This window comes from Trematomus bernacchii, unplaced genomic scaffold, assembly GCF_902827165.1.
Source record: "Trematomus bernacchii unplaced genomic scaffold, fTreBer1.1, whole genome shotgun sequence".
In the NCBI taxonomy this organism is placed as follows: Eukaryota; Metazoa; Chordata; class Actinopteri; order Perciformes; family Nototheniidae; genus Trematomus; species Trematomus bernacchii.
In genome coordinates, this window is record NW_022987648.1 from 14,744,731 (window position 1) to 14,757,129 (window position 12,399).

Consider the following 12,399-nt stretch of genomic DNA (forward strand, 5'->3'; position numbering starts at 1 on the left):
TCTATCTGCATCAAAGGTGCAAACCACAACAGTAAAGATGTTGCTATGAACAAAGAATGAAAAATAAACAAATAAAAAAGAGCTCATAGCAAAAGTTCTACAATGTTGTAACCGGTTACTTCAACAATAGTTAATATTACAGCTGTTTATCATGAACATGGATTCAAATTAGCAGGTACAGTATGCTTGCTCAATCATGGTGGCATTAATTTGTTTTAATAATAAATAACGCCTGTACTGGTATAACCGCTTCAGGAAGAAATGTGGGAGATTCATCAAGAGTCAGACTCTTGATGAATCTGATTGATGTATCATTGAACAAATAGGCTGACCTATGCTTACACCAAACATGAATATATTGCAGCAGTACCTACAACACTAACTAATTAGTTGAACTAATCCTACCTTTCATTAAATGGTTTGCTTGAATGTAATTTGTAAATTAAGATCTTTGACACATTAGGTGAAACTTGTACTGAATACTGAAAGTACTTTAGATGTAATGGGAAGGTTTTCAGCCCAAATTAAAGCAGAATTAACTTTTCGAAGATCACAGTGTTGCAATCAAAGTGATATACCATATAATTACCTCTAAACATCAAGTACAATTCAACACTCACCACCCTGATCCGTGCTGACTGTGATGATGGCGACCGGGCGAGGGAAGGAGCTCATCTCTGACACACCGTTGAGGGACTCGATCTCAAAGGTGTAGTTGGCGTGTGCTGTGAAGTCCATGACAGTGACCGTGGCATTGGTCAGACCTAACTGTCGTGGTAGGTAGCGAAGCTCCTCTTCACAGAACTGGCACTGATCTGGCTCGGGGCCACAGCGTTTGCACTGGACGTTGTAGGTGAGATCCCGGCGACCCCCGGTGTCGCTGGGGGCGGACCACTCCAGCATCAGAGAGGTGTCGTTGAGGTTAAACAGCAGGTTGCGGGGAGGAGATGGAGGGCCTGTGAGAAGTAGGAAAAAGGAATGAAAAGCTAAAACAGTCAAAAGGTACTTTCACCTGTGGGATTTAAGCAGTACAGCATTTTATGGCTTCTAAGCCCACTGGCAATGAAACAATGTATTTTATTCTTTTGAAAAGATCAATATAAAAGCCTAGCATTTGAATTTAGACCCTAGTGAGGCTTCACATGATGTTAAATACGGATTTTATTCTGACCATCTATCCACTTGCTCTTTTCTGTAGTATTACACATCCTGCCACTTTTCAATTACCATCGTTACATACAGGATGGCCAGGACTGGGAGTTTAAATCGACCAACAGCATTTAGAATCCACAGAATCCTGTTTGGTCTCCTATCTTAATATAGGCCCATGCTTTTTATACAAGTGCTTCATATGGATGGAGTCTTCTTATCGGCAAACATTTTGTTCTTTGCTTATCTCTTTAAAAACTGACAAACATCACCTTATTGAACTGCAGACAATCACTGTTTTTTTACTATCTGCAAAAGTTTGCAAATGTCAGTGTGTAGTGTGGAGGCTCAGGACCAGGACAACAAAAGAGAGGAAAAAATGCCAGACAAACAAAACAACTGGAATCCACTGTTTGCCCCGACACTCCACTTTCATCAAAGCAGTTTTAACTACCAAGCTACCCATATTATCATGCAGGAGAGATCACACACCACATGCACTAAGAAAAGCACAGGACCCAAAGTTGACCCCTGAGGAACACCTAATCTAAGACTGAATTCTAAATCCTCTTCATGAATATTAACAAAGTCTGGTAATGTACACAGGTACATTGTAGCATAGACTTGATACTAATAATGCCCTACCAAAAAACTCCTATATAAATTCCTCTGGAGCGAAGTAAACATTCATAGGTATTTCACCTTGCTTACGTTTAACTTTGTTGAGGTATTTTTGTGCTCTCTGAATGTGCGTGTGTTTGTGTGTCAGGGTAAGTATTGTGCTGTAGCAGGCAGCCAGCTGTCAACAGGGTGGAGTTAAAAGGCCTGAGGGATTTGAACACTCCCATCCTGCCAAACTCACTGTCTGCCTAGACAATGGGATGCTTCCCTCACCTTCACCATCCCTTCATTCCTCTCCCTCCCTACCTTTGCTAAAAATCTCAGCAGACAGGAGAGCTCCTCCTACCCCTCCTCTACTTCTGTCAGCGATTGTACAATCTCTCTCTCTTTATCTCTTTCGCCGTCTATCGGCCATTATCTCACCTCCTCTATTCTCTCCATCGAGGAGAATCCACCCACCTCCCCTCCTGCAAAGCAACCCCACTGCCATCAATCAGCTCCCATTCTCCTCTCGCGGGAGATTGGTATCAGCACCCTCCTTCCTTTCTCTCTTCACTGTCTACTCCATCCAGCCGCCTTTACACTTTCTCTTCACCTTTATCTCTCCTCCTGTGACATCTTCTCTTTCTTGCTCTCTACATTTGTTAACATAACAGTTTTATGTGCTAGCATACACGCTCTTGATTAAATTGCATTATGTGAGTAAACACAGAACTCACAGCTTGTTAGGATAGATGTATTAGTCTACACCTCTGTTTGCCGGGCTGTCACACTCCCACAAGCCTTTAGTTATACACAGTGCTTGTACCGGGAGAAAAAGCAGCCTTAGAGATTTAAGATTTTGTTTACCCTGGAAGATTTAGTTCAACAACTACCAACAACTGTTGAAGAACCCTTGAACTGACACCTAAAACAAGGTGTGCTTTATGTGTTGAGCCTGGTAACTTGAACTCCATAATTCAATGCTCACAAGTAGATAAATGATTAAACCCATTTTTAAAGAAGGGATTTAGGCTGGTATTATAAAGACATTTACACTTTTTATATAATGTAGATGCTATGAAAAGGCTATTAATCTAATGTCCTCATACTAAATATGTTATATCTTGCCATTCTGTATTTCAACCTGACAGATCAGTAATAATAATACAAGTTATTTTCAGCACTATTGAATATAATATATTTCCAACAATATGAGACTGCTGTTGCACTGAAAAGGCCTGCAGGTATTAAATGCATAGATTGCTATGAGCAGAAGCAGGATGTTTCATCATCTGAGTCTAAATTTAGAGATGAAAATATTGCATGAGGAGTCAGCCACTCTGAAGATTGTCTCTGCAATCAGTGCATCTCGCAGGGAACTGTAAACCCACAGCTTCTCCACAATAACTTGGCTTTGTGCTTCCATAAAAGACAAATACACTCTTTCACCCAGTGGAGCTCTCAGACGTGGCCCCCGTCTATCTCAGTGACAGCTAAATGGCTTTTTAATTAAAGGAGAATTAGTCCGGTTAAACTGTAATTTAATGCAAATATGAAGTCGTAATGACAGTCGGTAAATCATCAATGAAGACGAGGCAGCTGAACAAAAGCCATGTAATTCATCCAGTGACTCACTAATGCAGTTTCATACCAGATAAGTCTTGCAGACGAGACTGGATTTACGGCCACAGCTAATACTGAGAAACCACTGGAGTAATCCACCAACTCCAGAGACAAAGCAATAATTTACCCAGTATGTTCGGCCTACACAAGTATAGAGATCTTTAATGTGAGGCTCAAAGCTCCCCCATGACATAGCTCGCATCATAATAGATGACTAAAAGCCAGGGAATCTCTGTGTCTAATGAGTAATAGGTCATAAGTAATCATTAAGCCCCTGTTTGCTGGTATACTCACGTGTACAAGCCATGGATGGAGGATCTTTCTCCGCCCTGAAGAAGCCCGTCTCACAGCGGCAGATAGCAGCCCCTTCTCCATAGCTGAAACTATGCGGAGGGCACTTTGAACAGTTGATGTTTCCAGCATATGCCTTGAAGAAGCCTGGTTGGCATGCTGGGGGTGAGAGGAAGACAATATGTACACATTTGAGAAAAATGCCAGAACATGTTATTGTAAATTCGCACAGACACTTGACAGGAGGGTAAGGGGAGGAGAGAAGGTGGCGGCCATAACAGGACACAGGCAAGAATACCCATGTACACATCACATCCTCATAATGTTTCCCCAATGACATAATGTTTAACAAATATATTATTTCTTTAACCTGTTAAGCCCTGAGCCTGTTTTTCAGGTCTCAGGCTCGAAAATGACATTCCCAGAACAAATGACCATATCTTCCCTTCTAAAAGGGTTAAATTAATAATCTTTTTTCTCAAAGTAATGATAAACCTGTGAGTTGGATGTAGAAAAGTCAGAATCAATATAGATGTTTTTTATTTTAAAGAAAATTCCGATTTTACATAGTAAAAAACTGTAAATTATAGTGTCCGTCCAAAAATTATTTTTTAATTATAGTGAAAACCCTTGGATGATGGGTTAGTAGACTAAAAGCTTTAGGAATCCAAAGCACAACATATAATAAGTACCCTGTATCAAGATTGATGCAAAACAAGTGACATTTGACCTTTTTAGAGAGATTTAGCAAAAATAAACCACTTCTGGGGTCATTTGGGTGGATTTTCCATATCTCTGGCCCCCCTTGCTCGATTTTGATGGTTGACACCTCTTTCTGATCGTTAGAGTCAATAGAATCGAAGGGGGAGTCCCCCACACACACACGTTGTGAAGAGAAAAGGTGGGGGCTTCGCGCATGTAATTTTGCATCAGAGTGGACCTATCTCTAGCTTTGACATCTGGAAACGGAAAAGCAGTTTTAATGCTTATGGATTATCAGAAATCATTTCAAAGGGACACAGACACATTAGATTAACCTATGGATTAACTTCAGCAGCGTTTTTATCGTTTTAATGCCATTGAAGACCACTTTGGAGAGACTACAGAGCCAAGGTAAAAATGTTAGCATTTTTAGCTACCTAGCGTCACCTGTTTTGATGTCCGTTTTTGCTTATAACGTCGCAAATACATATAATTCAGTGGTAATGTCGGTGTCAATCGATTCTGTGTCACCTCACGATGTGAAATGATGTGTTGGATGTGGTGAAAAGATAAATAATAAGGTTTTGTGAGTGATTTTCGGTGCAGTAAGGTGTTAGCATTTTTCGCTCGTTGCTAATTCAGAGGCTCAGTGTTAGCATTGTGGGTTTGATCAGTTAGATGAGTTTCTTCCCGTTACATGGATATAAAACATTCATAGTTTTATTAAATGAACATGCCCTCAGACACTGTTTCCTGCAAGATGTTGCGGCAGTACCCCGGTACCGGGCTCTCTCGGGCTTAACAGGTTAAAGTACACAATAAAAACCAAAAGGTATTGGAAAAGCTGGGTGTTGATAATCATCACAACTCAAGCATTAACCGTCATGTTAAAGGTAGGGTAGGTAAGAATGGAGAAACCAGCTCGAGTGCGCTAGAATTTGAAAGTACACAACCGAAAAAAATCTGCCCCTTCCTTCAGACTTCCTTACAGAGCCCCTCCTCCGTGCACATGACCAATGAGGGCACGAGATAAGTTTGTGCACGAGATGGAAGGCTGACAGGCAGGTAGGCCATCCAGTTATCTATGGGCTCAGAACAGTCTCATAATACACACATGCACACAGAAGGATTCACACTTGTATTTCATGATCCGCAAAAGGATTCACACTTGTATTTCCGGATCCACACTTGTGTTTGTCAATGCACACACAAATGTGTTCCGTTTCATATACATGTAAATAAAATCCAAATACAGAAAAAAGTTTTACATATGTATTTTTGATCCTCACATATTTGTTTTCCTTTTAAAACCGCTGCACCGGCAAACACAACCCGCTTTCTGTGCATGGATCGCTGTGCATTCGTGTGTGGGTTTTTTGAGACTCCCCTGACGGTCACCCGATTCGTATTTGTAATTTTTTCTATCTATAGCCAATCAGATGTCTCCTCAATTCTAAGCCAATCACATGAGCACGCCCCCACGAGGGTAGATTTATTGCGTTCATGACGTAGCGCTTCATGTACGCATTTTGCGCTGTCCGGAGCTGACAGGTCCATGGAGCCTGCCTGCAGGCGCTAATCTCAGGACACTTCCACTCTCAGTACATTGCCACTTTCCGAGCAGGAAATGCACGCAAATACAAGCCTTTATATTATTAAGGTACAGTGCCACTTTCCGAACCATTAATGAATGCTTGTGTACATAAAAACGGCAGGCAAAACCGTTTTAAATGTGTGTTTCCTGTATGGTGAATACAGCTGCTTTATTTATGTCTGTATGAAGTTGTTGTGAGTGTGGAGGGAGCAGCTACAGGTTAGCTTAGCCTAATCGATCAGTGCACTACGAAGCCAGTGCTAGACAGTGAACTGTCAACGGGGGGAGCCCCGCCGGTCATTATTGGCCGATATTCACTTTTAATAGTTTGATCGGTGCTCTCTATAAAGGCCGATCAGGAGAGCTGGATCTGATCGATATGGACATAAACGCGAGTGAAGTTTTAGCGAGCTGCATGAGAAACTGACGGGCTGTCAGGAGAGAGGGAGGGAGAGAGGAAAAGAGATGATCCTTACTCCCGTGTTATTAGCCATATCCGGTCATAGTCCGGTAATTACCTGCTAACGGAAACTCTGCTACACAATTCTTCTTCTTCTTAATATTATTGAAACATGACCGGTAAGTTTCAAATTTGTCCGGTAAAATTAATTATGTCCGCGGAAACCCTGCTCCGGACAGCGCAAAATGCGTATATGAAGTGTCATGAATGCAATAAATCATACCCTCGTGGGGACGCGCTCATGTGATTGGCTTAGAACGAAGGAGACATCTGATTGGCTATAGATAGAAACAATTACAAGTACGAATCGGGTGACTGTCAGGGGAGTCTCAAAAAACCCACACACGAATGCACAGCGATCCATGCACAGAAAGCGGTTTGTGTTTGTAGGTTCAGGGGATTTAAACGGAAAACAAATATGTGAGGATCAAAAATACATATGTAAAACTTTTTTCTGTATTTGGATATTTATGTATATGAAACGGAACACATTTGTGTGTGCATTGAAAAACACAAGTGTGGATCCAGAAATACAAGTGTGAATCCTTCTGTGTGCATGTGTGTATTATGAGACTGTTCTGAGCCCATAGTTATCTGCCGCAGGCCGAGCAGATACTTTAATTGGTCTAGCTTTTTACAGCGCCACGGCTTCCACAGATGAAATATTTGTATATATTTATTGTCAAAGCATTTAATGTATTCATTGCTATCGGGATGTTAAGAGCATTCCATGGAATATAACAAAAAGTGTTTCTGAAGTGAATGACCTACCCTACCTTTAACAGTGATTGTTTTTTAAAATCAGAAATTCATAATTCAGAGCATTAAGGACTTACAGATTCATGAAAATCAGGTTTTCTTTTTAAATATGGAAATGTATGCAGAAAGTTCACTTAAATATAATGAGACCATCTGCTCTGGTTTTTGGAACTTTTACACTAAGTATTAACAAGTATGAATCATATTCAAATGGTCAAACAGTTGACCTCTGCAGACACTCAGACACCAATATTCATAACTTTTAAACTTTTTTTTTTTACCTTGGAATGAGAAACACATGCAATGCAAAACATTTTTAACATATATTTTTCTTCTCCCAACTTACATGCTAAACAAAGTGGAATCCTGACATTTCACACAGTTCAAGGCCTGATTAATACTACCTTCTAATTAGTAAGTCTCGCAGAATAATTGACGCTGAATTATTAAATGTGATTTTAGAAAGGCATTTTTAAAGAACACATCCTAAATCACAACAACTCACTGAAGGTGTTTAGTGTCTAGACTCTAGAGTGTTTTATCTTTAATCAAAAACTCATGTTAAGAAAGTTTGAGCCACTGTTCAGCCCAACTTGCTCTAATGTTCACTGACATTGTCAAAATGCTTCAGGACAATTTTCACTGTGCCAAAAATAAAACAAGATCTCCCACCTAAATGACTTCAGACCCATTGCCCTCACATCTCATCATGAAGGTGTTTGAGTGTCTTTCTATTTGAAATCCAGCACCAGCCCTCTGATGGATATGTTTTGTTTGCTTACAGAGCAAATAGGTCTGTTGAGGATGCTGTCAACATGGCAACCTCCACACTTAAAGTCAACCTTAGCCCGCCTCCTGTTCATTGACTTCAGCTTGGCCTTCAATACAATAAACCCAGCCAATCTGTCCAATAAACTGTTGAACACAAATATTGACTTCCTTCATATGTCACTGGATCAAGAGCTACTTGTAAAAAAGGCAACACGAGGTTGATGATGAAAACTGTAGCCCTTCTCCCTGGACATTCTCCCTAGAGACAAACCACTTCACATCCCACCACAGCTCAGTCACCATTGTTTAATAGGCACACCATACATCCATGTTTCATTACCAACAACAACGAAGACTGGTCCCGTGAGCAGGCAGCACAATCGGGCTCTTGGTGCCTTGATAAAAACTACACACAAGACATCTAAAACACAAAAATGTATTACAGATTTGGGCACAGCTGCCTCCCAAAAAACCCAATATATGTCTCAAGACTGGAGCAACCACACACAGCAGTGACTCAAATGACTTGGCACACACGTCAGGAACTCACTCGAACACCTGTGTAACATCAGTGTGTCAGCGCATACACAAACATATAATAAGGACAAATTAACCTTAATTGATATGCGGCTGCCTTGTGCACCTTATTCTGCAGCAGAATCTTTGCAAAAATAGAAAGATAGACAATGTTATGCTAAAATAAACTCACATTTGAGCTAAGCACTGTGACACAATATATCAGTCAAGTGTTAAAGCTGAATAAATAAAACATTGCAATACTACTTAACATGAATATACTTACATAAATAGGAGGGAAGGTACAGTCAACATTATTTCTACATATTCAGCTCAGACGTCAGGAGCATAAGATTAAATTGCAATTTTTTTCAATCATTTTTTGAGAGAATATGTTTAAAGCTTAAATTCCCAGAAGTCTTTTCAAACCGAGAAGGGTTTAAAAAGAAATGCTGCCAAAATGAGTCTCATCCATCCCTAGCTGCTGAACTTATTCCAGAAGCCTTGTGTAAGAAAGCGTGTAATGAAGAGTTCTCTGTTGCTAACACATTCACACACAACACATGTATTACTATCAAACACAAGCTTTTTTGTAATACAAATTACAGAATGAATAGGAAAAGTTGGATTTTGTATCGCCATTGCATGAAAAAAATAAATCCGGTCTCCTTTCCTAGACTAATTGAAATAAGGAGAAGAAGCAAGGAAACTCCTTTTTGTAAAAAACAAACATGTTAATTGAAGTAAGTGACTTCAAAAGGCATACAAGCAGTTTCTCTTCTTAAGAAACTTAACTGAAAAGCTTGCCCGGGTTTACACCAGTTAGACACATTAGAGATGGCTTTTAATTGCATTTTTCGGAACCTCAAAATGACTTCCACGTCACAGAGGCGTGTAAAAGTCTCCTGCCTGGTGAGATTTCCATTGCTGCCGGTTGACACCAAGCCCATCGATTTAACAAGGTAACACAAGCTGAGCAATTTGAAGGGATTCACCTTGAAGCACCAAGTGCCTTTGTGTGTCTCCATGGCTGCCTGTGATAAATGGAGCAGTGGGGAGTACAAGGAAGCGTTTGGAACCACAACTTCTCTGATCAGATGGGAACAATTAGGACAGAGGCATGGAGGTTAACACAACCAGACCACACACATTTGGTGCAGACTTTTTCATATTTAGTTTTATCCCTAAAAATAATGTTTAGTCATTTACACGTTTATTGGATTACATTTATTGGAAATGGCCAGCCCTATATCAGACTCTGTACAAGACTATTTGTCTTTTTAAAATCCCTTTAGCCTATAATGCAATTGAAATGAGAGTAAGAATAAAAGTAGTAGAAATGTTAAAAAGGCGGACCATTGATCGTTGATTCAATTCCAGTTCAGTTCCAACATTTTGTCATTGATATTTCCCTTCAAAATCTTGACATACGCACATGCACGCAACATGTGCATCAGTATTATAAGTGGCCTCCCCTATGGCGTACCAAGGCTGCCTCTGTCATTAACCTCTGATACCGGCTTGTCCTTGAGTAAAAAAACGTCATTCAACACCCCCACCCCACAAGACCCTGTTTTAGACTCTGTCAACCTAATGATGCCTCTGCCCGACCTTCACTGAACTGAGGGGATGTTCCTCTCCGCACCTCACAGCGCCCTGCTGCAATCTGTCGGGCCAGACTCTGTTCCAAGGCCACAGTGGAGCTGTACAATGGCTGACCATGCATCACCCCAAGATGGACACACACGTGGTGGCAAGGAGGTTAGCACACACATGCTGGTATGCGCGCACACACAAACTGACAAACCGCTACACATGGCTTCAGCAGTGACAGAAAGAACGTTGAACTAGACGGATTGTCAAACGTAAATGAAGCCTGGAGATTTGACCTCCTGTGCGACAAAATGAACTCTATGAGTATAATTACAATCGGAACAATAAACCTTGTTATTTCCCTTGAGAATACGTCCAATCCATACAGATGAAAAATACTCAGTATTGGATAGAGTTTGCATGTTAGGCTGCTGATGGACCGGTGACAGTGAGTAGGGAGCCAAAACAAAAAGGCAGAGTGGAAGGAGGCAGCAGGGCAAAACTGAAAGGATGTCTTGTGTGTTGCTAAAATGAATCTCTTTTGTAACAATTTTATCAGGGTCACTGAAATAAATAGAGGTAGGGAACCATATCTGTGAAGACCATATCGAAAGTGAACGCACTGACATTGCACATTCATAAAGCAATACATACAGTTCTAAACCTTCATGATGCTCAACAACATCTTATATAATGTATTATATGGGTTGAATTAGATTTGTTTAGTAACCAAACTATGGTTGAGCTTATTCAAAGAAATTCTGGTTAAACAGTGTCATTGCAAATATGAAAAGAGAGATCGTGTCTGCATCAGCTGTACTAAGGCTTTTCACATTGAGAGAATATATTGTACTGAATGGTGATCCTTACATCAAAGACTATGAGAGATATTCAAAGTGAAGTGAAGGTCACCCAGAAGAATCAGCAAACATCACAAAGAATGATTTATAATAAGCGACATTATGAAATGTAAGCTTTTATCAGTCACTGAATTCAAAACTTTTAATTTGACTACATGACTATCTATATTCATAAGAAATAGTCTAATTTGTTATATTTGATGTATCTTATAAAGTGCACTGTATATAAAACCTTCGTTAAGGCTTTACAAAATTACTAAAATGTGTTGCGCATACGTACATTACAATGCAGTATCCATCATAGATGTCAAGACAAAACAAAATCTTGTATAAAGTATGTTGTGTAGATTTCCTTTAAATAAGACTTTAGAGTGGAAATGGGAGAGTTTGAGGATGTATACTTCAGCATATACTGAACACACTTCTAAGGCAAGTATCAGAGGGTGAGAGAATACTAACCTGACCCAGTGGCCGTTGGGGCTCTGCTCTGACTCTCAGTATTCAGCCCAAGGTTAATGAGATCTGGAAGTCATCCAGAACATCTACATCTCAGAGCAGGCCCTGAGACCCAGAGGCGGCAGGCTGGTTTGTGAGGCCCGCCGCTTCCGACACACTAGACCTTAACAACACCAGAGCAGCTGGAAGGCAGATCATGTAGAGGAAATACCTGTCTGTCTCCCTCCACCTGTCTAACTGTCTCTGTACTGTCTACATTGTACTGTACTGACCATCTGCTGAAACTCATACTTTACAATATCAGGAGGATACGTCCCCTCCTGACCCAGAAAGCGACGCAGCTTCTGGTCCAGGCTCTCCTCATCTCACGGCTAGACTACTGCAACTCCCTCCTGGCTGGTCTACCTGCATGTGCCATCTGACCTCTGCAGCTCATCCAGAATGCAGCGGCTCATCTGGTCTTCAACCTTCCAAAATGTTCCCACACCACACTGCTCCTCCGCTCCCTTCACTGGCTTCCAGTAACTGCTAGAATCCACTTCAAGACACTGGTACTAGCGTACCATGCTGTGAATGGATCTGGCCCTTCCTACATCCAGGACATGGTTAAACCATACACCCGAGCACGTGCACTCCGCTCTGCATCAGCCAAACGGCTCGCTGCACTTTCACTGCGAGGGGGACCCAAGTTCCCATCAGCAAAAACACGTCGGTTTGCTATCCTGGCTCCAAAATGGTGGAATGAGCTCCCCATTGACACAGGACAGCAGAAAGCCTACACATCTTCCGGCGCAGACTGAAGCAATAAAATGAAAAAATTAATAAATATAAAAATAAATAAAAAATAAACAAAATAAAAAGCACTTAGATACTAACTAAGCACTTACATACTAACAAAGCACTTATATACTAACAAAAGACTGGCTTATCTAAAGCCAGTTGAGTAGCACTTGAAATGTTTTGGCTCTATGAAACCTGATGTACTTATATGATTCTGTTTTCTTCAAGTTTGTATCTTCTTG

General features: G+C 40.7%; 1 protein-coding gene across 1 annotated transcript in view; it reads right to left on the reverse strand.

Annotated features, from left to right (window-relative positions):
- Nucleotides 1-12,399, reverse strand: part of LOC117485961 (ephrin type-A receptor 6-like) — a 167,844-nt gene that overhangs the window by 67,067 nt on the left and 88,378 nt on the right. Inside the window, exons 4-5 of the mRNA XM_034134673.1 lie at nt 3,670-3,825; nt 621-956 (exon numbers count right to left, since the gene is read on the reverse strand). Coding sequence (XP_033990564.1) covers nt 621-956; nt 3,670-3,825 — 492 coding nt within the window. The remainder of the gene's footprint in view (nt 1-620; nt 957-3,669; nt 3,826-12,399) is intronic.